The 27599-nt window shown below is 41.1% G+C and overlaps 1 protein-coding gene across 4 annotated transcripts in view; it reads right to left on the bottom strand.

Moving 5' to 3' along the window:
- The window catches only part of Plppr1 (phospholipid phosphatase related 1), a 268437-nt gene that overhangs the window by 36760 nt on the left and 204078 nt on the right, over window positions 1-27599 (bottom strand). For 3 of the 4 annotated variants that reach the window (XM_005078715.4, XM_021232288.2, XM_040738448.1), the window contains 2 exons: window positions 18166-18354; window positions 3666-3798 (listed from right to left, as the gene is read on the bottom strand). In XM_005078715.4, the coding sequence (XP_005078772.1) occupies window positions 3666-3798; window positions 18166-18354 (322 nt within the window). Of the gene's footprint in view, window positions 1-3665; window positions 3799-18165; window positions 18355-18720; window positions 18871-27599 lie in introns of those variants that run through there. The other variant, XM_013119541.2, reaches the window with a different exon arrangement.

A 27599-nucleotide genomic window follows, 5' to 3' on the forward strand; every position in this document is an offset into this window, starting at 1 on the left:
TTTAAAAGGCTCTCTTCCAAATAGCTTTATGTGTGTAAAACAAAGTTCTTGAACCAAGTTGGACAAATGAAGATGTAAGAATCAGCCTTTGTAAAGTTAGTTTTAGGAAATTTATTTAACAAGTTTTATCTTTGTTCTTTGATAGCAAAACAAACAAACAAATTTAAAAAGATATCCTAACCCCTACATTTATTCAAAGTCTATGTCTGAAGCGCATTGCTTCATAGACACAGAGTCTCCACTCTCCAAAGTTCAGAAGTTATTAGGAGTAACAGACTTAAGCAACTGTACCAACATGTTAAGTGCTCATAAGAGATGAAAGTGGGCATCTAGAAGACAAGATAGCTGGTTCTGTGGCTACAAACAATGCTTCAACAGATCCTGAAGGATGTGGCTAGATGGTAAAGGGATACTCTAGACAGTATCAATTTACCACAAATAAGAATCAGGATAGGAATCCTATAATCTTTCTGACTGCCAGTAGAGCAATTTAGAATAGTGAGTCATGAGACTGGAGACAGAAGAGGGTCTCAGATCATGGAGGGCTCTGTAGAACATGCAAAGAACAGAGGAAATGGTTTGGAGCGACGGCTCAGTGAGTAAGAGCTCATTTAATGTAAGCATGAGCACTTGAGTCTGACTCCCCAGCACACGGGTAAAAAAACTGGGTGTGGCTGCATGTGCCCGTAACCCCAGTGCTGTAGGGTTTGGAGACAGGAGGTTCACTGGGGCTTTCTCAGGCTGTCTGCCTAGCTCTAGGTTCAGAGCAACCTAGTCTCAAGGGAGTAAGGTGGAGGGTCATAAGGGCAGGACAATCTACATCCTTCTCCAGTATCCACGTGTGTATGGTGTATGGGTACACACATGGAAGTGTAGGTATACCAAACACTCGCTCACACACACACACACACACACACACACACACATCAGTGGCTACAAGATGATCAGCCGATTGGGAAAATCCCTTAAAGGGGCAAGAGAATTTTAATTGCCTAAGCCAGTAGTTTTAAAATTTTGACACTGACATCAGGCTAAATCCTCAGCATTTCTGACTGAATAGGCATGGGGTCCAAGATGGTTAGAGACTCCCAGGTTTTCTGCTGGAGCAACTGAGTGGATCCTTGTATCATAAAGCAAGGAACATATGAAGCAAATCCTCCTGTGACTCTCCAACCATTCACCTCTTACTGCTGCTGCTACTAATTTCTCAAGCTTTACATGTTACCCACTGGCTGTATTATGATGCTGAACTCAAGCTGATGATGGATTTGAACTTCTCTGTTTTATGCTTTTAGCATCCAGGTATCTGTTAGCTTACGATAAACCTGTCAGGTCTAAAGGAAACTCCAATTCCCCAAACTCTAAAAGGCAGTCCAAATATCCAGAAATGAGCTCAGCATTCATTTTAGGAGGATTTCTTGTAGTTAGATAAAAGTCAGCATTTATTAGGAACTTGTGAATCCAGTTCACATCTACCAAAAGGAGTCATTTCCCTTACCTTTGGCAGAGGGGACACATGGGTCTCCATATCAAAGGATATGCTGGCCTCCAAGCTCCCTCAGTACCACAAATACTTGCGATACATTTCAAAAACCCCATTCCAGTCCCCTCATCCTTTCCTCCCACAACTCCTCACCCTCCTTATAACCCCCTATTCCCACCATGCTTTCTTTATTCTGTCACCTGCTACTCTCCCCTTTCTCACAGATGACCTTGGCTGGGTCCAACTTGCTGGCCGCGTTCAATCTACTTATCTCTCTCTCTGCTCTGGAGTCTCCCAGATGCCTCCAGTTGTTCCCTTTCTCATATCTACAACAAAACCCCTCCCCCTTAACCATACCATGGAGTGGTCATATCGGTATTTTCTTTACTCTTTCCCTCTTGCATACAAGATCTAAATGGACAAATGTGTCATCATTTATTAGTGAGACCCTGATGATCCTCCACTGATCTTGAGACCGTGCCTAAGCCCAGTGTTGTGTTTTAAGTGGAAATTCTGTGGGCCACAGCAATACTATGTGGGGGATTTATCCTGGGAGTTAGGCATCTTCTGGCATGTCTACATAAGCATTTATGTAAGCCACAGAGTCCTACATAAGGGACAAACACCAGTTACATTTTCTGTTCTTTGGACCCTGACCCAGGTAGGGTGAGGCACAGATAGATGTGGCTTCTCTCGGCAAAGGAACAGTAGTAGTGACTTTAAAAGATGTTTACAGTTAATTGGAACATGAACGTGATAATGTTCTTCATTGAGTAACTTGTTAATTACATTCACGGGAGGGAGATCAGATGAAAGGACCAGGCAAATTATATCTTGATTCTGTGTTCTACTAGAGTTTTCATCTGTATACTTCAAACAATAAAACACTTTATGTAATGTTGGACAGATTAAATGAAGCAACTTAATAAACTATCTAGTTCAGTGTTCAGTGTGATAAACATTCTCTTATCTCCTATTTTCCCATGATTTGGTAGCCAGTCACTCTGGTGGGAACTGGACTAACTCTAGACAAGTTTGAAAGAACCATGGTTCAGAACAGGCAAATTGGACAGTAGTAACATCATGTGGATCAGGCTATACCAATGTGAGTCAACTGTAGTCTTCTGTAGTCTACAAAATGTTTAGTTTTGCAGATATTCATAAATTCCTAAGAGTATTTAAATGTTAATTTTTAATTTGCTACATTTCCATAAATTTCTCTTAGGCTTCCTGCTCTAGCACATTTTTTTCATTCCCAACAGTCAGAGATACTACGGCTTGTCAGACTTTGATAAGATCATTTCTTCAGAACTTGAACTCTTTACTATAAGAGGAAAAATGGTATTAATTATTTATCAAAAGGAATGAGAAATTACATATCTGGTTCTCTGTTCTCTAAACATATACCATAGCTTGTTTTAGTAACAGTCATGTTCATAACTGGAAAATCTGTTGGGGCTCCTAGGAAGATCTTGTCAGCAGACATTTGCAAGGTCTTGTTACACTACCTACATAATGCTCTTTTATTGAGTACTAGTAACGTAGGAATTCTGAAGATTTATGTTGCTATCTGCATCAATACATACATTCCCATGTTATAATCATTATCTATAGCACTGTCGGCATTTTAAAGAAGGGCATAGAACATACCTTCATTATTCCTCATCAAGAACACTAAAGTAAACATTTCTTTTGCAAGTTTGGAAAGGAATTTATTTTTCAAGAACCTGACAGATCTATAGGCCAGAAAACTCTACCAGGAAATTTGACTATTTCATTTCATTGATATTCCCGTTTGTCCCCCAACCTTTACCCTTTAATATATGTCAACACCTAATCAATGTTAAAACTTATGTTCAGGGATGACATCAAGATAAATGTTGAACAGAGAGCAATTAGTTGAAATCATTTCTGTTCAACAATTTAATAAATACCACCTGATTTCAAGGATCAAATATTTGACTCTGTACAACAATTTAATAAACAATATCTTACTTCAAGAATTAAATATTTGACATGGCAACAGGATTAGGCTTATCTCCACCATTTTTGAAAAATACCCAATCAACCCTTGCTTTTAATGCTGGTACTACTGTATCTTAGCTTATTTCATCAAACATATCCAAGTTTAGTATGCCTTACCGATCCATCAAAGTTTGATTCACCAGGCTGTGGTACTTACCTATGAATCTGATGATCCTTCGAAGTAAGGGATTCAGATAACAGCATTCCCCTGTTAGGATTGTTTTCTCCTCAGCAATCAGGGATTCCCTTGTTGACTTTATGAAATACATGGATATTTCACCAATGAAAATCTGGGGAAGGAATGTTAAAGAAATGTCAAGCAGGAAAATTGCTTGTCAGTTGGGGAGATGGTGTGCTAGACAGTGTCTTGTATTTAATTCCTCAAAAGAGTTGGAGAAACCAGTTTTCATTATTAAAGAAACAACCCAGGGGAAATATTAAACTGCAAGGCCATATAAATTTAAATCAAAATAATAGTGTGTAGCAGAGTTTATGATAAAGCTTGTGGCAAAATTAAATTTTTCTTTACTTACTTTGGAAGTTGCAACAATGAAGAATAATCAGGTAGCTAATGGTCCAAGAAAGCATACGTTTACATCTCACGATACATTATTATTTGCATTATAAATACTTATTTGATCATCTTTGTCTTAGGTGGGTGTCTCCTATACAAAAGTAGCTTGATTGTTACTTAACTACTACATGCCTCTCTTACTTCTTGAACTGATACCCTTTATATCATTATACCCCTACATGGATTACTAGGTAGTTTGAGTATCATTGCCCCCTATAAGCTCACAGGGAGTGGCACTATTAGGAGGTGTGGCTTGTTGGAGCAAGTATGGCCTTGTTGGAGGAAGTGTGTCACCGTGGGGGCGGGCTATGTTCATGCTATGCCCAGTGTCTCAGTTCAATTCCTGTTATTTGCAGATCAAGGTACAGGACTCTCAGTTCCTTCTCCAGCACTGTGTCTGCCTGTATGCCGCTATGTCTCACTGGGCCATGATGATAATGGACTAAACCTCTGAATTGTAAGCTACCTCAATTAAATGTTTCCTTTAATAAGAGTTGGCATGGTCATGCTGTCTCTTCACAGCAATAGAAATCCTAACTAGGACACAAAGACTGTGAGCTCTTTGATATCGGTGTCTACATTGATATTTAAAAATTATCCTGCTAGCACCAAGCACAGTAGATTGACATTTAAAATAAGGAATAAGCATGGTCAAAATTTAATAAACGCTGACACTGATACAACTGAAGATGGAAGTTATCGACAAAGAGTAAAAGTTAACAATTGCTGCCATCAGTTTAGTACTAGGCACATGGCACTTCAGCGTGTTTACATGCTCAGGAGATCCCGTGCCTAGGGATATACACACTCTCCTTCCTGGAGAGCCATGGGGGTTCTCTAAGGCATACAAGTGGCACACGGGGGCACCAAGTCCAGGTCAACTAGGCCCAAACACTGTACTAACCATTATACTATACAGAGTTGTGACTTCTATAATTCTGTTTCCAATTGATCTCCAGATGATCATGCTTTAAAGGTGCTTGTCTTTGCCTCATATAACCTGCAAGTCTGTGAAATTTTTATCAGTGTTTTAAGAATCCCCATGTTTTACGTATTTTTTATGTATTTATGTGTATGAATGTTTCACCTGCATATGTATGTGTACCAAATGCTTTCCTGGTGCCTGTGGAGCTCAGAAGAGGCCATCAGATTCCCTGGAACTGGAGTTTGGGATGGTTGGGATGGGGGTAAGTTCTGGTAATCAAATCCAGGTACTCTGCAAGAGCAAGTATCCTAAATCCCTGAGCAATCTCTCTCCACAGCACCCATGCTTAATGTCCTTGTCATTATAGAGTATCTGCATAAAAATAACTTCAAAGAGTATACTTGAGTAATAGAAATTAAAATCTAAAAATTGAAAACCAAGATAATTCATGTGTTTGTTCATTCTGTTTAGTGATGAGGTCACATCTCAGAGACTTGGCCACCTACAGACAGGTGTGTCTGGAGTAGTACTAGAATGTGGTACATGATTCTATTTTCACTTCCCCCAGAAATTTCATACTGTAACATTACAAGAGTCTTTTAGTAGTTAAAATCCTATACTTACCCTCTTTGCCTATTGGTGTTTTCAGTACTAGCTATAAATTGATGTTTGCTACTCTTCACAAGTGTTGTGGTTGAGAGATGGAACTCGGAAGCCAGTTTTTCTTAGTTACAAAGCTGACCCTTATAACCTTGAGCATACTATTCAACCTTTGATTTTTCTTTTATTTGTATAATCAAGATAGCAGATTTATTAACTTAATTATCTGTGTGTACTTATTCATGTATACATATATACTGCAAATGTATACATGGGTATAGGTGTGTGTATATATAAATAAATTGTTTAGAACACTGAATATTTATATGCATCATAGAAGTAGAGTTGTTATTGTTTGGTAACAGTTAGATAGCATCTCTGCTGTAGTCATCACTACTACAATTACATAAATGCATAGATAGACACTGTATATGTATATATGAGTATACGCGTATATAAATAGTTTAGAACACTGTTTGAACTTTTTATGCACCATAGAAGTAAGTAAAGCTGTTATTCTTGTTTGATAACAGTCAGACAGCTCTCCACTGTAGTCATCATTACTATAATTACATAAATGCATGGACACTGTATATGTATATATGAGTATACACTTATATAGTTTAGAACACTGTTTGTACCTTTATATGCACCAAAGAAGTAAGTAAAGCTGTTATTCTTGTTTGATAACAGTCAGACAGCTCTCCACTGTAGTTGTTATTACTATAATTACACTGTTACAACAAAGCACTTAACTAAGTCACAAGAGAGGCAGATTCAAGATGAAAGAAGGGATTTCCCTCCTCTAGAAAATCCAGGTTTGAGCCAACCAATCTTCATCCTTAGTGCAAAATGTAACTCCTAGCTAAGAGACTCTGCCAATTCTTATGTCTACAACCTGTTTCTCATTAATATGTAAATGAAATATATGTATTTGTGCAAATGAGAGTAAAGCATGCATTCTGTCTTCTGAATCTGGCCTATTTTGCTTAAAACAATTACCACTAGTTGCATTCCTCAAGCCTGATGACCTGAGTTCAGTCCCTGAGTTCAGTCCCTGGGACCTACATGATGGAAGGAAAGAATGAATTCTCACAATTGGCTTCTGAATTTTTCTTTTCATGCATGTATTGTGGCATGTGTATGTGCCTACACACACACACACACACACACACACACACACACACACACACACACTAAATAAAAGGAATTGATAAAACTTAAGAATGTGAAGCAGATACAAAAATAATATTGCTGCCAACATTCAAATCACAAAGAGGTATGGAACATAAAAGAGAAAAAATGCATCAAAGGTATATTTTAACCTACATATTTATAATGAAGCCCATTATTTTGTATGCTCAGTAAAAATCATTAAAAGGAGAAAATGTGAATTGAATATTTATATCCAGATACTGGCAATGCCTGGAATATATTAAGTACATAAGTACTAAAAGAAGAAAGTTGGAGATAAGAAGGGGTCAAGGGGCCATTTTGTAATAAAAATGGAGTGGCATATACCTGACTTTTTGTAAAACTTTGATGGGTATCATGTGACTCATGGACAATCCAGGTCCTCACACAGTGAATGGGCTTGATGACCATCGTTTTGCTGACCACACATGCATTTCACTACTTCTCTGCTCACTGGGTCTTTTGTCTTTGTAGGGGTGATGAGTCTGCAGGAGGATGCAGGGCTGTGAAGGAAAAGGATGGCTCTGTTTCTGCCAAGCTTGCAGCCCACAGTTGATGCCTTTTTGCTCATAATGGAAGATTTACAGCTCTGGGCTTGGCAGCGCCTTGGCCCCTCTATCTGTACTTCTGCTGGACCACGCTGCCTCAATCCATCATCTCTACAAAGAGAGGCTGGGGGCACTTGGGAGTTTCCATGTGTTCAGTTTGGCTGTCTTACTTGTTTAGACTTCTGTGCTCGTCGGCTAACAAAGTACACATCAGTCATGGTAAATTAGAGTGCCCTCCAGTGAGAAGAGGTCAAGGCCAAACCGGCTCTGGCAAGAACGAACTGTAGATAAAGTCCATTAGTGCATTTTCTTCTCCCAGCTATGCTAACCACAATCCTAAGTGACACGTGACCTTTTACACAGTAGCAAGCATACTTTAAGCCATGAGGGCAGCTGCCATATGAGACCAGTCACCTTTCATATACGAAACTCAAATGCAAATATGAAAACCATACTGAAACATGGTGATCATTTTTGTGTGTTATCTTTCTTGATGCATTGTTCACAAAACTGAAACTACTTTTAACAGATAAAATTATGTGCACTTTCGTGTTCAGCACGATGCTCTTAAGTGCACTTATATTATGCATTGTGTGACTCTAGCTAGGTAATTAACATTTATCTTAACAAACATAGTCACCACTTTGGGTGTGTGAGTATTTAGCATCAACTTAGCATCTCTCAAGATCACAATGTCAACAGATCCTTTGTCATCAAGTTTTCCTTTGTTTTCTTCTAGTAGTTTTGTAATTATAGGGTTTATATTAAATCTTTAATCAATTTTGTGTTCATTATTCATAAAGTATGAGCTTAGAGTCCAGCTTCCCCAACACTATTTACCTGTATGTAAGTCTATGCACTGTGTGCAAGTAAGCCTTTGGAGGTAACAGAGGCTGTCAGGTCTCCTGGAACTAGAGTTACAGATAATTGTGAGCCATTATGTGGATTCGGCAGCTCAAAACTGGGTCCTCAAGAAGGGCAACAAGGGCCCTTCACTTCTGAGCTATCTTTTCAATCTTCCTTTTATTTTTTGAAATACCTACTGAATCCAATTAGTGATGTCCATGTGTTTGGAGCTATGTACTAGAGCATGGTCACTCTCATAAAACTCTTGAAAGTATTTTGCCCTCTTCAATTTCTTGTAATGTTTTGAACAACTGACTTCTACTCTCCCATTATCTTTCAATAGTCAACAGTTCCTCAGCTAGGACTGGGGCCTCGTAGGCTTTTCTCCCATCCATGCTGGATTGTTGACTGGTTTGATCTTGTGCAGGAAACCAAAGATGCTGTGAGTTCATGTCTCGAAGACACTGTTTTGACCTTAATTTTATTATTATTTGAAAATTCTGTAGCTCTTGTGCATAACTTTCTTGATTAATTTTTCAGAGAGTTTTCAATGAATAGAAATGTCACTGGCTTACATATGCTAAATTTACATACTTTAGCTTTATTTGTTTGATTTATTGTCATAATTTTGGGTGGTATCATTTGGTCTTCTATTCCGAAGACAATGTTGTCTGCAAAGAGGCACAATATAATTTCTTCATTTCTAGCTTGGGCACCTTTGAATTCTTTTTGTAACATAATTACTTTGAACTATGTTGAGTATAAGTGATGAGTCTGGGCATCCTTTTCTTCTGATCCTGGAGTAAAGGCTGTCTACTTTTCCCTGTTTAGGATGAATACGTTATATATCATGCTTATACTATTCAGGCAACTCACTGGACATTTTTATAATGAAATAATACTGAATATTCTTAAACATTTTATATCTATTAAAACAATCACAATTTAGCCTTACATTCTATTAATATGATGTATTATGTGTATTGATTTGCATATGTTGAACCATCCTTACATTTTTGGGATGAATTTTACTTAATCACAGGGATGATCATTTTAAAACTAAAAAAAATTAAAATGTAATTGCATCATTTCTCCCTTTCCTTTTTTTTCACCTCCAATCCTTCTTATTCTCTTCTCTGCAAGCATGTCTGTTGGTACTGTGCTTGCTTAGATCTTGCCTAGGCAGCCATATGGTTGAGATATCCAGGGTTTAGCTTCCCTGTCTTTTCTAGAGGAAATCTAACACAAGTAAAATACCACCCCACACAAGACATTCTGGTCCTCTGACTCTTAGAATTTTTCTGCCCCCACTTTCATGATATCCCCTGAAACTTAGCTGCAGGAGTTGTGTTTACATGTATTTAATGTGGCTGTTTATCCTATAGTCAGTTGATCTCTGAACTTTGAAGCTATTGGATGGGAGCTGAAAGTCACACTTATCTGTGGCACAAGGATAAATTTTAAAATTCAGTTAGGAATTATGCTGTAAAGTGGTGGCAGTGGTTTCTTCCCTAAGATCTAGGACCTCACTAGCTTACTTGGCATCTGTGCTTACTTTGGGTTGTCTGAAGATTTGGGCTACGAGTATGATGTTCTCCTTAATTTTTTTGGAATAGTCTGGGCAACTGATGTTCATTCTTTCTTTATTATTTGGTGGAAATCAGCAGAGAAGGCACTCAGCATTTGATGTTTATTGACAGACTTTTTTTGCTTTTCATTCAGTCTCTCTTTTGTTAATTGTCTATTTGTATTTCCTATTTTATCATGATTTCATTTTGAAGGGCTGTACGTGTTCAAAAATGTAACCATTTCTTTTAGGTTATACAATTTGTTGGCTTATAATTACTCATGATAGTCTTTGCAGTGTCCTTTGTCTTTCTGTTGTAGTATTTTTGAGTCTCCTTTTCAGACTTTTAGGGTCTTCTCCATTTTCTCCTTTCTTATATATTTAATAATTTTTATTGAACTTTTTACACATGTTACTCTCAGTTCCCTTTCCCTCCCCTCCTCCTCTGGCCCCACATTCCTCCCAACCCCCATCCCACTCCATCTCCCCTCCACTCCCAGGAAGGGTAAAGCCTTCCATGGGGGTCTCCAGAGTCTGTCATATAATCCTGGGCAGGGCCTAGGTGCTCCCTTATGTGTCCAGGCTGAAAGAGCATCCCTCCATGTGGAATATGCTCCCAGAGTCCATTTGTATGCCAGGAATAAATACTGATCTACTCTCCAAGATCCCATAAATTGCCCAGGCATCTTTTCTGACGCCCAGGTTGGGGTGGGGGTGTCTGGATCAGTCCCATGCTGGTCTCTTAGTCATCAGTCTTGTGTTCCCCCTTGTTTAGGTCAGCTGACTCTGTGGGTTAGCTAAAGCCTTGTAAATCTTCTTTGTATTTGCATACAAAGTCAATCTTAAGCTTTCTTGATTTTTCTATTATTTTTCTAATGTCTTTTTCATTTATCTCTCTCTGTTATGTCCTTTTTATGTAGCTTCTTAATTTCTTGAGCCATAACATGATGTGCTATTAGGTATCTTTTCTCTCTGCTATTTAAAGTACTAATAGCTATAAATTTACTCTTATAATTGCAATGGTTTCATTCCGCTGAGTTTTTGCATGCTGTTTTCCAGCACTTCTGTTTTTTTTTCCTCACATGTGTATGTGCGTATTCAAGTGGAGGCCACTGCTCAACCTCCTGTGTCTTCCTCAATTACTGTCTGCCTTATTTTTCAAACAGTGTTTTTCACTGACCTTGGAGCTCAGAGATTGGCTGGATTAGTTGACCAGTGACCTCCAGTGATGCCCCTATCTCTGCCTGCTATCCCACTCAGGCTTACAAAAGCACACTGAGCTTTGACAGAGGTGCTGGTGGTCCAAAGTTAGGTTATCATTCTGCCCACTAAATGATCTTCCCTGGCCTCAGGAAATAAAAACATAGTCTCTAATTTCTTCACTAACCAATTTGTTGTTCTGGAGCATGTTGCTTAGTTTATACATACTTGTGAATTTTTCTGATTTTTCTCATGTAGATTTATATGACTGTGTTCAGAAAGAAAAACTAGATATGATTTCAGTCAATGAATTGTTTTGTGCCTAATATGATTTATCCTAGACAATGTTCCATCATGTTAGAGAGTATGTATTCTGTGGGTATAAAATACAGTCTCCTCTATGTGCCTGTTAGATCTATAAAGTCTACACAAAGTCAGAAGTTTTCTTATTGGTCTTATTTCTTTAGTATCTATCCACAACAAGAGGTGGGGTGCTAAAATTGCCTCATATTTATACCATTGATATCTTTTTTTCAGGTCTGTTAATATTTTCTTTATCTATTTAGGTGATCCAGTTTACACATGTATGTCCTTTTGCTGAATGAGCCCCTTTGCTGTTGTAATGATCTCCTTTGTATTTTATTTTACATATTGTGGTTTAAAAATCATTTTTTTCTTAAGTGTGTCTATAGACTGAGCATCCAAACCTCAAACACTGGGATGTCCCCAAACTTGAAGCTTTTAAAGCATTGGTTCTCAAAAGATTTGGGGTGATTTCAGACGTTTTAGATTAACGATGCACAATTGTTATCAAGTGAATGAAAATATTCTCAAGATCTCACCTTGTACACCTGGTCCATTTTTATTTTAATTTGTACACAGTATCTTTTTTCCCCTTCCACATCCCAGTACATCTGTACTTTCTGTGAAGTGGGCCTCCTGCATCTTTTTAGTCTTTCTCATCTGTATAAATACCTAGGGTTGACCACTTGGTATTAGACAGCCAATTAAGGGGTTCCTCTCTGAGGAAGACTGATTCTTCCTCTTTTATCAGCCATCAAATTGCTTGTAACTCTTCATCTAGGGATGAGGCCTCGTGAAATTTCTCCCACTCATGCTGGCATGTCAGCTGGTATTCTCATTATTCAGGCCTTGTTTAGGCAACCATATTGTTGGAATTTCATGGGTACACTTTCCCTGTCATGTATGGGAGACACTATCAGGTAGCAGACATCCTGGTCCTCTGGCTCTTACAACCTTTCTGTCTCCTTTTCCATGATGCTCTCTGTGCTTTAAATGTGTGGGTAGCATGGTAGATGGATCCACTGGAACTGGACACCTCAGTTAGTTGTTCTCTGTATTTGACCAGTTATGGATTTCTGTCTGCTAACAAAATAATTATTTGACGAGGGGTGAGAACTACATTCATCTGTGATTATAAAGCAAGTAGAGATTATACTGGCTTAGAGGAGTGGCAGTAATAGGTTATCGTCTAGGGTCTCTGGCGTTACCAGCTAAGGTATCCTGCCTGGGAGACTTCCGTAGTCATGAGCATTTAAAACTTTTGTAGATTTTAAAAGTGAGCCAGGAAATGAGAAAAAATGTAGATTTGTGCCTGCACTATGAGAGTCTCCTTTATTCTAGGATTTTATCTTTCATGATGAGTGCTACTGTAGAACTCTAGATCTGTAGAGAGTCTGCATCCTTTACTTGCAGAACTGTGGTTAGCACACTAATTATTAACTTTTGCTTTATCACACATAGATACAAACAAGAGACATCACCACTGGATATTCCAAGAGCCCTTTAACAGCATAAATAGGAAAGGCTGTCTGCATGGTTACTCCATAGAAAGGTGGGACTGTATGTGTCTAAAAACACAGAGTCCACTGACATCTTCTGTTTTTCTGCACAAGAGAAATGGAAACCTAAAATAATTTCACTAAAATCCTGTTCTCAATAAAAAAAAGAAAACCGAATTGTAATCTCCAAGTAACTTAACCAGCACATATTTTAGGTAAACAATATTCTTAAAAAGAAAAAAAAAAGCAAACAGTGCTGGCAGCGGTGACACACACCTTTAATCCCAGCACTTGGTAGTCACAGGCAGGTATCTTTGTGAGTTCGAGGCCAGCCTGGTCTTCAGCACTAGTTCCAGGACAGCCAGGGCTGTTAACAAAAATAAACACTGCCTCAAAAACAATTCAAAACAACAACAATAAAAACCAAAACAAAAACCCCACAAACAATAACAATATACCTTTAATCTGGCAATAGCTGGAAATAGTTCAACAAACACTACTAAGAGAAATCTGAATTGCTAATCTGTAGTATGAACAAAAAATGCGGAAATTGATTTTTAATTTTTCCAATTCATAAATTTAATTGGGTCATCTCTATGTCCACCTCAGAAGAAAGTATAAATTGTAAAGGCAGAGTATAATGCCAACAGTGGCAAAAGGATTTTCTGTCTAAAGAAGTCACACAGTGAGGTACACAGGGAAAGGATGTGACTTAGGAAATGTCAGAGTTTCAATGGAGGAGACTGTTCAGAGGCCGGAAGGGGTAGATTCTGAGGGAGCCCAAGGCTGACAATGTCTCCTTTACCACAGCAGCTGCAGCCCTGGTCAGCCAGCCAACACACTCAGCGCCAAGAGACCACTCTGTGATCTGCAGTGTCCTTTTACATTTGATGCAAAGAGTTTTCACAAATGCAAAAATGAAGATTGGCAAGCCTGGCAAAGTTTCTATCAAGTTGTGTTTGGCTTTTCCTTTCTGAAGAAATTGCTCCTGAGTCACCTGAGTGTATGTGTGTGTGTGTGTGTGTGTGTCTGTGAGTGTATGTATGTCTCTGTGTGTGTGTCTCTGTGTGTGCATGTGTGTCTCTGTGTGTGTATGTGTGTGTGTATGTGTGTGTATGTGTGTCTGTGTTTCTCTGTGTGTGTCTCTGTGTGTGTATGTGTGTCTCTGTGTGTGTCTCTCTGTATGTGTATGTGTGTCTCTGTATGTGTGTGTGTGTCTGTGTGTCTCTGTGTGTATGCATATGTGTGTCTCTGTGTGTGTATGTGTGTGTGTGTCTTTGTATGTCTCTGTGTGTGTATGTGTGTCTCTGTGTGTCTGTGTGTGTCTTTGTGTGTCTCTGTGTGTGTATGTGTGTATATGTGTGCCTGTGTGTCTCTGTGTCTCTGTGTGTGTATGTGTGTTTCTGTGTGTGTATGTGTGTCTCTGTGTGTCTCTGTGTGTGTGTGTCTGTGTGTCTCTCTGTGTGTGTCTGTGTGTCTCTCTGTGTGTCTCTGTGTGTGTATGTGTGTCTCTGTATGTGTGTGTATGTGTCTCTGTGTGTGTGTCTGTGTGTCTGTGTGTGTATGTGTGCCTCTGTGTGTGTATGTGTGTGTATGTGTGTGTCTGTGTGTGTGTGTCTGTGTGTGTGTGTCTGTGTGTGTGTCTGTGTGTCTCTGTGTGTGTGAGGAAGAATACGCATATGAGTGCTCACGAGCACTTGCATACAAGCTGTGAGCCATTTCAGTTCTCTTGGGCAGGGAGTCAAATGTTCTGCTGCTTCAATGCTAAATACTCCCCAGCCACTTCATTGTGAGGCCAAGAGAAAGGTCTAATAGCTGTCTTCTCATGCCTTGTGCCACAGGGACGGAGATAAAATAAGGGTGAATCAGATTCTCTGCCCAGTAAATCCTCTTATCCACGCAGGCGCCTGGCTCTCTTTTGCCTCTGAGTCTGAGTTTATTCAGAAGCCCCAAGGGAGCAGTTAGTTATTCAAGCTGTCCAGGTAGTCAGAACACACCCTGCAGGTTGCTTTGAAGCGTGAGTTACCACACACTGTGGGCTAAACAGTTCTGGACACAATAAATTCTCCAAGCTTCAACTTCTCCTAAAGATATGTGACAGCAGTGGCTTTGGCCCTGTGCACTTCATCCCAAGTGGCCTTGTCTCAATATGAGGTTGATATTTTCTGACAGGAAAGCATAAAAGGGAAAACATGGAGTTTACAGGTCAAATGGCCCAGCCTTCCCCTCCTGCCTCCCCTGTGCGTCTCTGCAGCTGTGAATGGGGTCGTTAATGCTCATCTGTGGAGACACAGGAGTGTGGCACTTAGTTCAGCCACTGTCACTGTGCTTGGAGATGCACAAAAAGCTAAGGACAATTCAGGTAGAGCTATTTTTTTTTGAAACGTACTGCTAGTTGCTATGCAAATCACCCAAAGGTGGTCCTGCCTTCATTGTACTCCAGGGGGCTTGGGGAATTGATTTAAGAAGAAACGAATAAACTGTGAGGTTGTGTGACACATGTGAAGGCCCATGCATACAAAAGTGAGTCCAGAAAGGATACACAACAGTGAGCCCAGAAAGGCAGCTCCAACTTGCTGAGACTCTCACAGGTAGAAACTTCCATCAAAATGGTCCCTTTGTGTTCTCGTGAAATCTGGAAACCAGAAGGGTCTTGGAAATCACTGATCCTGATCCCTTTTAAAGTGGAGGGCTGAGAAAATGGAACCCACAGGAATACAAGCAGCTGGAAGTCACAGTTATTGGGGCCCCAGCCTGAGGGAGACGCCTGCCAAGGGAAGACAGTGAATGGGGTGGGCTTTGAGTAGGTGTGTGTGCTGAAGGAGGCGCTAGGACTCAGAGACCCTGAGACCCCACACGTGCACAAATCACGTCTCACTGGGCAGAAGTGAACACAGCTCCATCATAGAGATCCAGTGAATGCTGTGGGCTCTGTTTGCTGAAGGAGGCATTAGGAGTCAGAGACCCTGAGACCCCACACGTGCACAAATCATGTCTCACTGGGCAGAAGTGAACACAGCTCCTTCCCAGAGATGGGAGGATATCTGGCCTGGCGCTGCTCACAGATTGGGATCTTGGGGGAAATAACACTGGTAACTAGCAGGGTTGAGGATTGCCCTGCTCTCTATGACTAACCCATCAATTGCGAGCATTCCTGGTTCCCAGCCATTCCCCCAATTTGAGAAGGAAGACAAAAATGAAACCCAATGGGCAGATCCCTGTCCATATGTTTACAGGAAAATGGAACCTTCAAGGCATCATTTAGGGAAACGGTGCCTCGGTGTCCTCAACTAAAAGGTGAAGGGGATTTTAGACCATGGTTTTCTATGTTCTTTGGAATACCCCTTTTCCATCTCACTAGGCTGCTGTGAGGATCACCTAGGCAACACAGGCAAAGTACACATTGATTATAAAACGCTTTCTTTTTTTTTTTTTAGTTACACAAAATAAAGTTTTTCCACGGTGAAATTTTCATACATTCATGTTATTGCCCCTTGGTCTCATTAACCCTTCCTTGCTCTCCATGTCCTGGGTCTTGTTCTCACCCCCGGCAGCTCCCCATATCGTCTCTTCCCCTCTTATGCACACCTAACAGCTTTGAAGAATAGGCTTTTGGTTTTGTTCAGCAATGAGGCTGTTTTTCTGATTCTGATTTTCCATTCATCTTTATTAATGTTTCTACAGGTCTTAGGTTTTTTTTTAACATGGGCAAAATGTCTATGAAGACAAAATGATTACAGGAAAGCGTAGAGAACGATAATGAGACTAGGAAGGAAATATATTGGTAACTCAGCGGGTCCTTCATCAGTTCACGTCTGCGCACATAAGATGACGATATGCTTATGACACAATCCAATCCCAGTCTGAGGCACTGTCTCGTGGTAGAGCCACTGCCATCCATTCTAGCCAGATCTCAACCTTGCGTCTTCACCATTTTATCCGGGGATCAGAGCCTTCGGCCTTGTGAGACACAGAAATATTTTCTTTCCATGCTTTCCTTTCTTCCCAGGGCTGATAAGTAAGGATAAGGATAAGGAGACACAGATGTTATGTCTGGTTCCCATCCCTTTAGAAGAGGCCACTCAGGGGTTCTCAATGGAATGTCGTAATTCTCACATGAGAGACTTTGTCCTGTGATGCCAAAGCAGGTGGGGGAGTTCTTTACTCCTGGAACTTTAGGAAGTCATTTCTAAACCCAAATGACAATTTCGTCTTGTCTGGAAGGAATCAACGAGATGAGTCGGCCAGCCAGGATGCGAACCAGATATGCTATTCTACAGACCTAATATTTTCAATCACCCAGATACATTGTGTGGCATCTCATCAATATTGCTACCGTTTCTCCTCAAGTCTTAGGAGTTCAGGGGAGCTCTGCTGAGGCTGGATCAAACGATTGGAATACACTTAAACTGCGATGACTCGTTATTACTATAGCCTCAAAATTACAGCCACTTTTCGTCAAAAGGCAAGAGAAGCATTGACAACAAGAGGAGCTTTTCGAGCCGAATGCCTGAGCAGTAACAGTATTCTCCAGTAAGTCAGTGAGTATTTTTATGAAGGCCCTGACTGAAAGGGAGCAGAGGGTGTGTGAGAAGTGAAGTGGGAGAGTAGGGGATTATTAGACAGGAAGGCCAGAGCGGGAACTGAAGTTCCACCGGGATTAATCTGCCCTGGTAACAGCAATGTGTTCAAATACAGGGGTGTTTAATTTAACACTCTCCTAAAATGATAATGTCTAAGTGTTAAATCACTTGACTGACTATAACCTGGGTCTGCAAGCTTTATGCCCTTGAAGCCGTCTCCCTACAGGGCCAACTGTCCAATTTTTGACCTCAAAAGAGAGACAACGGAATAAGTAAAGGTACAGTTGCAGCTGAGCTCAGTGTGCTGTGACTTGGACAAGGGCAGAGACACCACATTTGGGTCAAGTAATTTTGCTCATCTCTGGCCTCTGCAGTTCAGCTGTGGCAGCAGGAGGTACCAGCTGGAGGATTCTGCTCCTCTCTGATCTGAGTCTCTATGGCAATGCCATCATCACTAACAGTCGGGCTCCTGAATTCACACAACTCGCAGAATACTTGTACTGAGAGCACAATAGCTATTCTTATCAGGCCAGCCAACCATGTCTGTTGATTTCTGACATTCACCCATACTTTAAAAAACATAACTTCAAAAACCCAGACACTAATATGAAAAACTAGTCCATATATCTAGAACAGGCGAGGTGAGTTTCAATTTTTGTTTTTAAGCAGACTTCCACTCAGCCTGACTCCAGATGAAACAGTATAGTGTTGATAAGGAGACTTGCTGGTGAGAACCAGGAAGGCAGCAAGGAGGAGAAAAGACAGACAGGAAATACTTTCAGGTGCCTGACAACAAAGACCTCTGTTTCTGTACTTACAATAGCGGTTGGAGTGGCAGCCAGAACGCAATAGAGCACCAGAGGGGCAATGAAGCTTTCTTCCTCCGTCCCAGGGTAAGGCTTCATTAGGTCTCCGTCGTGACAGAAGAATCCTTGGATATGCACCTGGAAAGTGTCAGTGCATTCGAAGTAGTAGGCAAGCAGCACTGTCCCAGCCATGATGACAAGCTGAAAATACAGCATGGCCACACAGAGACGTTAGCAGGGCTTCGGAGCAGCGCTTGCCCCTGAGAGCACCCTCCCTCCATCACCCTGCTGCGCTGGGCTTGGGACTGGCAAGTGTGCGAGTGCCTGGCGCAGCATGCTCTGGACATCGGGGTTGCGTGCTAGCTTGTCTGCCTGCTCGCATCTGCTGCAGAAACCTTCCAGCAAATAACGTGCAGATCCCATCCGAAGGGCAGACCACAGCAAAGCTTATAGAGAGGTTTGGCTTCTGCTGTTACCCTCTCGGAAACGGGCATTCGGGTCAGAAGTGAAAGGTCAAATGGCAGTGGCTTTGCGAGAAATTTTATAAATTGTTAAAGATAGACTTACCATACGAAATGCTACTCAGTCAGTAAATGACTCTGTGTGTGTGTGTGTGTGTGAGAGAGAGAGAGAGAGAGAGAGAGAGAGAGAGAGAGAGAGAGAGAGAGAGAGAGAGAGAGAGAGAGAGAGAGAGGAGAGAGAGGTCTGTCCTGGCAGAGAGAGGCACTGTTTGCTATTCATACTCTTTTCTGCTTCTTCATCATCAATATGCAAACAGTCTCACATCTGTCTGTCCTAACCCTTCCGGAACTATCTCAGCTTCTCCTGGGGACATCTGTCCTTGTGTCCACTTTATCATAGCAGAACAGACAGTTTTTCTTAGGAGTCATTTGGATTGAGAATGCCTCACTCTTTCTAATCTCACTTCCTTTTCTATGCCTTTCCTTTTTGTTTTGTGTCTCCCAGCTGTAGTGCATTGCAAGTATGATTTCCCCGTCATCTCATATGAATGTCTTTCTTTTATCCATATCAGTCACCACTTTCCTCTTACTCAAGAAAGCCATATCCTACACACTGTCCCCTATACATGACTAGTTTCTTGTTTCTGGCTCTACAGGATGTAGTCTTCTAATATCTGACATTTTTACACAGTGGTCCCTTCACCACAATCCCTGACCATCCAATGATCATGTCTTCTGTGTCTCCCCAGGCCTGAAGTTGTTTACTGGTACCATTACAAATCACCAGTCTTTCTCTGCTTGTCTGTTGATTCAGATATTTGGCTTATTTTCCTTATAGCAATAGGGAAGAATCTTGAATTAGTGTATTTCCTATAAGACTAAGAGACAGGCAATCCAAAGTAGCCCCTGCTGGATGGAGCTCTTGCCTTCAGCTGCCTTCTAAATTCCAACTATACACAGGGCTTATTTTTGGGTATTTCTTCAGCATTGCTAGAAGCATATTTCTCTATTTCTTAGCTTTATCAGCTCTTAGGAGATATCCATTTGGAGAAGGGATGGGGTCTATGGGAAGCATTTCAAAAAGATAAAAGTAAAAATGGCATCTAAATTCCTCTACTATAAAAGATTCCTTTTGAAAAAACTGAAAGTGAAGCAAACACACACACACACACGGGGGGGGGAGAGAGAGAGAGAGAGAGAGAGAGAGAGAGAGAGAGAGAGAGAGAGAGAGAGAGAGAGAGAATACAAGGCCACAGAATGACAGAATGGAAACAAAGTATAGAAGTGTCTTAACAGGAAATACATCAGAATCAACCAACTGCAACGTTAACAAAACACTGTAACATCATGTACCTAAATTTGAATCTACAGCATAAATCTTGAACAGCTGCCTGATGTGGGATTAGCATTCAGAGAGAAATGAATGAATCAATGAGTTAACAAATGAATGAATTAACCATGAATTAACCAATTTGTAAGACACAAAGAACAGAAAATATTTGAGACTTGGTGGGTGGGTGTAGCCAGGAACTCCAGCAACTTCTACATAGATTGATACACCAGAATGAGGTAATTTTCCTGAGCTCTCTTCCCTATGAACAGCCAGAAACCCATTCCTGTGTTTCTCAAGCGATTCTCGAATGCCCCAGAATGTTCTCGATAATGCTCTTTTAGAGATGAAAGAGGAAAAGTAGAACAATTCAGAATGTAATTTTACTCTTCTTTCCCACTGAACACGCTTTTGTGACCACATAATAATAGGAAGCCAATTCTGTTGTTAAAAGAACAGGAAGAATACACGATGGGCTGCGTCTGTGAGCTGGAGGTTGGCCCTGTTGCACTGCCCGGAACAGAAAGAGTACCTCTGTGAACTGGAGGCGGCCCCGTTACACTGACGGTGGTCTACAATTAGCCCTCAGCCGTCCTCCCTGTCCTGGTCATGATTCGTCACTGTCTAGGTTTCTGCAACCAGTGCCAGCTGGCACTCTTTCCATCTCCGATTCTTTCCCGTGCCCATTTAGGGATGCATGGAGGGAGCCCATAACGTCGATGTCACACAAACAGATGGCGAGACTGTGCCAGACTGGGCACCAGAGGAAGAGGTGAAGATGTCAGTGTGACAGAGGCAATTATGGATGAGGGATGACAATAAGGTATGGGGAGATCACATGCCAGGGACTTTCCTCAGGCTCCCTTTCCTCAGAGTAACAGTCTAACACAAGAAAGTGCACAGCATGGTAATCTCACGGCAAGGATTTGAAAGATGCCAACAGAACCAGAAATCTAGTCTCCAATGGTTGAGGATGCAACGTTTCTACCCAGATCTCTGCTGGTTAAAGTAAATGTCACAGTGTGTTGTCATAGGAAAATCACAAAGTTGACCGAATAAACGAAAAGTGTAATTATTGAGCGCTGATTTACAAATGTGATACAAGCTGGGGCATCAGGGCTCCTGGTAGGGACAGTGGCGTGTGTGTGTGTGTGTGTGTGTGTGTGTGTGTGTGTGTGTGTGTGTGTGTGTGTGAGTGTAGGATCTAGAAGTAAGGCTAGAATGAAAAGACTGGTATTTGATGTCAAGTGTAAGACAGCACATTTCATATCAGGAAATCTTAGTGCTCTGTGTCCACCTTCTTGATTTTTGGAACACCTTGGTATCCTGAAGCGCAGATGTCATTACAGTCTTACCAGAAATGACAGGTTCTTTTCTAATGACTCGGGTTTTGTTTGTTTTGTTTTGTTTGAATTTGGCCATGGACTTCTAATGATAATGAACTGACAGCTTTTTCAGGGAACTGCCTCTGAATTGGGTCTCACAATGCTCTCCCAGTGATTTTTTCCATACAATATGGTAGTACTCGCCAGCACTGGAACAGACCATGTGATCTGTCATGTGACCCAAGTAGGATTCATGTATGTGGCCAATGAACTCAAGCAGAACGTTTGTGGTTGGGGACCAAGCAGGAGTTGTTCCTTTGGAGTTTTATAAAGGGGGTAATGTGGTAAGCAACAGCTGTTTGATGCTGTTCTTTTAGTGAGATGTCACACCGGATCAGTATCTTTTTAATATGGACTGAGCTCACCGTTCAGTAGTAGAAAGTGTGGTAAACACCCAGAAGACTCAGAGTTGAAGCCCCAAACAAACCACAAGCACAGAACACATGTTCAGGTTAATAGAAGCAAAGATCACAAAAGTGATGTTGTGAAACAGAATGAAGAAGCTGCCATTCTAGTTTTGTGTGGCTTGGACTCGACAGTGACTGAACTTGGCAAAGGTTCAGCTCTTTCTCTTGCTTTTAAACGTCTATTTTTCCCCTGTACATGATTTTTGTGGGAGAGTAGAGTTTGACTCTGTTCTCCTTTCTTAGCTTTTTTATTTCCAATTTTTGGTCTTTTTTTAATTTTGAAATTTAAATTAGAAACAAGGTTGCTTCACATGTCAATCCCTCTCCCTCTCCCTCCTCCCTTAGCTTTTGACAAACACCAAGTCCCTCTCACTTCTTTCAATGGCGTTGTTGTTCTTGTTTCCCTTTCCATTAGCCTGGATCATAAATGGGGCCATGTCCTCCAAAGCTCTGCTTCATACCCCTGTGATTGTCTTTCTCTGCTTTCTCATTTGGAGGTTTCATTTCTTTCTGTGACTTCCATTCTTCCATCCACTCCATCTCTGTCACTGTCTCTTTGTTTTTACATTCCCAGCAACACAGTGTTCAGGGACACTGCAGATGTCGCCTGCCTGTTCTAAGTGCAAGCAGAGCTTTTCTTCCCCACTGTGTCCCCTGTCCTCCTACATCCAAGCCGCCACAGTCTTGAACACATAGCCATCTTACTTGTAATGGAATAGTCTTTTGGTACACAGTGAAGATGTTTCTTCTCATTGGTTTAATAAAAGAGCTGACTGGTCAATAGCTAGGCAGGAAGAGGTTAGGTTGGGAGAGTCAACCTGAGAGGAGGCTGGGAAGAAGAAGAGCAGAGTGATGGGAGTCGCCAGCCAGAGGCAGAGGAAGCAGGAGATGAACACGCCCTGCTGAAAAAAGGTACTACCACATGGTAGAGCACAGAACTATGGGTTAATTTAAGATGTAAGAGCTAGTTAGCAACAAACCTAAACTACCAGCCAAGCATTTATATTTGATAATAAGTCTCGTTGTGGTTATTTGGGTGCTGGCTGATGGGACAGAGCTGGCTGGTAGGACAGAAAAACTCTACCTACACTCAGTATTATCTTAGGATCCTCCTTCCATCATTCAGCTCATGCCATGTCCAGCGAGCAACCAGCTTTTCTTATTTTAGGGCTCCCTTGTATTTATTCCATTTTCTTTTATCCGTTGCAGCTAGCTATCTTGCTCGTGCCCCATGTAATCTTTACTACATCACTGAAATTTGCCCTGTCTGATCTTACAGTCTTTCAGATTGCAGGCCCTCTATGACATCATTTACTCCCTGTTAAAGAGTTAACATCCTGTCCTGGGCATGACCGATCATGCTTAACCCTGGGAGGCTGAGGCAAGGATTTCACCATGAGTTCCAGGACATCTTGGATTACATAGTGCATTTAGGTATTGCTTGGCTACAGAATGAGACCCTGTCTTAATAAATACATCTGAATATAATTACCCTTAAGGGTGGACAAAATCATTCCCAAAATACATGGGTTGTTAAAGGGAAGCAAGTGTAAGGCATGGGCTGTCTCCCTCTGACTTAGGGTCAAGGAAGTACCTTAGGTTTGCAAAACAACATAGAACAATTACATTGCTATTGGTTAATCACTATAACTATGTGTTGAGACTATATTGTCAAAGATATCTCACACTTTGCCTCTGGGACATAGAGAAATCAATCTCAAACTGACTGGCCAACTTCTTCTCAACTGGTGGAAGAAAGACATCAATATGGAGCTGGTGGCAGTTGGTCGCTGCTAGGAGGAGAAGAAGCATTCTTTTTTTGGAGGATATGGCCACTGGCAGGATTTTAATGCTTCACTGGATCAGCATATTTATAAAAAGAGACACACAGAGTGATTCTCCCTCTCACCAATCATCCGCGTAAACATACAAGAAGTGACTGCTTACAAACCACCATGAGACAATGGACTTTGATCTTAGACTTTCCAGCCTTCAGAATCAGGACAGCAATTGTTGTGGAATATGAGCTAATACATGGAAGTTTAGGTAAAATAAGCTACTTTCTCTGCAGCATACACTGGATTTTGTCCCTTACATGTGTTTAGTGAATGATAACCCCCTACCCTGACAGAAGTAGAGTCTAGGCTAACAAGTGTCATGCATGAGTCATCAGCCAATTAGTGTAATAAACAGTGTGCGTCTCAGTCCAGGATCCTTGCTTTCCCACATGGCCACCCCTTGAACAGCAAATGCGAGACTGAATAGATGGCTCAGTGGTTAAGATCACCCTTCAACAGGATCTGAGCTCAATTCCCAGCACCCACACCAGACGGCACACAATAATAACCCAAGGCATCAAGTGCCTTTCTAGCTTCTCTGGTCACCTGTGAACACGTGTGAGCACGTATTCACACAGACACAGAGGCACACGAATAAAAATGATTTTATTTAAGTAGACCAAGTGAAAAGACCACCCATGTTTTTCTAGTCAGCTAGACCTTTCTCTCCTAGTCCATCATGTTGGTTGTTTCCCGTGGATTACATAGAGAAATGCAGAATTTTAGTTGGTAGACTTACAATTACACTCAGGAAGGGATAAATACTGGTGGAATTTAAAATAAACTGGACCACAAATTTTTCTCCTGATATTCTGCTAGTAGATCTTTGTTTTGTTTTTATAATTTAATGACATGTATGGATATATAGAAGGGATGCTGAATGTGTAGTGATACAAAGCTGGAAGGCATATTTTTCATCTGAGAAAGCATCAGGGGAACTGAAGAGAACGCTGACATTTGGGAATACTCATTATAGATAAAAGTCAGTTTCAACAGCAAGGACCTGGCAGTTAATAACTCAGGGCCTTGGGAGGCTGTGGTCTGAGATGCTCAGGGACCATGGATGCCCGATGGGGAGCCTCAGAACTTAGGAAGGGCAGAGCTCAGCATGTATCAGATGCTTGAGAAAGTGAGAGCAATGAGAGGTGACAGAAAGAGAGCAGTCCTAGGTTATGAATGTTTATTTGTCTATATTTTGTAAAGTTGGATGGTTTAAATGGGATGGCTTCCACAGGCTCATGTGTTTTAATTCTTAGTCATAAGTTGATAGACTGGGGAAGATTAGAAGGTATGGCCTTGCAGGAGATGTGTCACTAGGAACAGGCTTTGAGGTTTCAAAAGTCCACACTTTTGTCCCAGTGTGTCTCTGTCTGCTGCTATAAAGGAAGAAAACTCCAATGGTGTTGACAAACAGGTCTGCCCAGTTGAGCGCCTCTGGTGGGCAGAACAAAATGTTTAATTGAGTTTCCATGTAGCAAAGCTTGGATTTGTCTTCCCTATATAGGAGCTGCCTGAGAGAGGTCTACCCTTACCACACAGCCTTCTCATCAAGCAAAGTGATGGAGAAAGTTCGTTTTACTGATCAGTGACTTTACAATTAGTTATAACTGCAGAGATTCTGACTGCTGTAAGATAAGCAAACAATGCTAGTGAATGATTCTTTTACCTCAAATGAAAGAAATTCGACTTGGGGCCTGGTAACAAGTTTGCCATGAAGCATGAGGACCTGAGTTCAAACAGGAGAACCCACATAGAGATGTTATGTATGGAGCTAGGGAGATGCCTGGAGCAGTAATATCTCTTACTGCTCTTGCATAGAACCTGCGTTTGGTTCCCAGCTCCCATACCGTGGCTCACCAGGGGATCTACTGCTTTCTTCTGACACTGGCAGACACTGCTCACATGCAGTGCACATACATGCACATAGGCATGCTTTGTGGTTAGCCTTCACATGCTAATGACACAGGTGACACTTTTATTGAGAATGGACAGAAGAGTCTTTGGCATATCACCATCTCCAGCTAAACCCACTGAAAACAACAATGAATTTAAAAACGAGCAATGTCTGATCCTCCAGAATCCCAATGCCCATCCAAAGGACAAAAGAGCCATGCCATCTCTGATAGCTAAGACACTGGCAGCAGATTTTTTTAAGTGAATAAGTAGCTGAAAGGCATTTGAATGAGCATAGGGAAGAAGCCTCATCAATCCACGCAGATGAAGCCTTCTCAATTTTTAAAGAACCAGTTGAAGACACCACACCTATAATTTCTAAAGGGAATGTAATTTTCTTGCCGTCCTAACACTTTTCCTCATTCATAATTGAAAGAGATTTTTCAGTGAGAGAGATATGGGCTTAATCAGTAGGCGCAGCCAGCACACAGGCAAAACCTGACTTCACAGCAGTTGCATAACATCGCATTGAATCACCCGTGCAGCTCTTACTTCCTGAGTTCCTAATTGGCTTTGGGAAGAGCAGTAGAACTCTGGCCTCATGTGTAGCCTTCTGGCCTCCATTTGTGCCCATAAATCAAGGCCTAACTGTGTTGTTACTTCTTATGGCTGGTTCATGTTGCAATAATGAATTTTAACATTGAAACGTTAATGTGTGGTGCTTCGAGCGAAGATAACTCACTGAGGAATTTTAACGTGGATTAGTCCCCTTAGGCTAAGGGTTAAATTTGACAGTTTTTTGATTCGGAAACATTCTCAAGGCTTACTGACATTGGGAAATTCCCAGAAGTATATTTCAGCATATCGTCTTTAACTAATTCCTTCACCAGCGCAAATAATACTAGCTTCTAGAACATTTGTAGAAGTGTTTGGAAATGGGACAGCTCCCAGTGAACCCCATCTCAAAACAAGCCAAAATTTAAAAATCTCACTTATTCCTTCCGTCAAGCTTACAATAATTCTTGTTTGTTACTCACAATAAAAATTCACCTCTTTTCATGGGCTCTTAAGTCGGAGACCAGATCTGTTTAGAAAATACTGCTCTGGGAAATGATCTCCACGTCACACACAAAGCGAGTCTGACGCCCACGTTCTGGCATGCCTCGTGGAGCCAAGTGCTGAAGATGGCGACTGGAAAAAGACAATTAAGGATGCACATCTTCCCGCGTTTGCTTTAAAACGGTTTTAAGCAGAAGAAGCACTGCTCCATTTGAATGTCCCTGCGGAAAGGAGCAGAACTCTCTCCTCTCCCGTGTAGTCATTGCTACCTCATTTGGAAATCAAGCAAATGAGAAGTAAAGGAAAATCTCTTCTCCCCAAACCAACCAGTTTGTTTTTCCTTCTAATTAAAACGGGTAAATCTCCACACTTCAGACAGACTTAGATGTTCCCATTTTCTGTTAAAATGAGAAGTTAAGGAGTTTTACTGTTTCCATTTGAGATTAGTCCGTAGAATGTGTCTTAGGGAGTGTCACATCTAAACACAGGGGAAGAGCCTATATAAATGAGACTCCCACATGGCTGGGTCTAGCTGGCAGACCACAGGTGCTAGTCTGCACCTGCTTCCTTCAGGTTGTGTCTAAATGAAGCCAATTATCCCATGGAAAGCAATTAAGTGGAGAGTTGAAATAAAAATTTCATCCCCACAGATGTGCTCTAGCCACATTTCATCTTAATTTATTCAAATCTTCATAAGCATATTGGAATCTAGGACAAATTATGATGCCCTTGTGTTAGCAGAGTGGTGTCATGAAACAAGCACCCATTTGAGTATTTTTTAAATAGAAGATATCATAATGCATATTTTTAAAAGTAAACAATCAGAATTTTATCCAGCGACCATGAAGTATCGTTAGCTGCTGCTTATTTATTTTTGCCAGACTTTCTGTTTTCCCCATGCATATAAATTAAGTATGTATATTGGAATCACAAAACCCAGGAAGTTCTACAGATCAGTTTTCTCACAATAATGCATTGTGACTATTTTTTTATATAGGTACACTGAGCTGTTTATGGTGGCATACACACATTTCTCTTTGCTCTCTGTCTTCTCAGACTCACCTTTGCCCTTT

The sequence above is a fragment of the Mesocricetus auratus genome, unplaced genomic scaffold, assembly GCF_017639785.1.
Source record: "Mesocricetus auratus isolate SY011 unplaced genomic scaffold, BCM_Maur_2.0 Super-Scaffold_6730, whole genome shotgun sequence".
Lineage (NCBI taxonomy): Eukaryota > Metazoa > Chordata > Mammalia > Rodentia > Cricetidae > Mesocricetus > Mesocricetus auratus.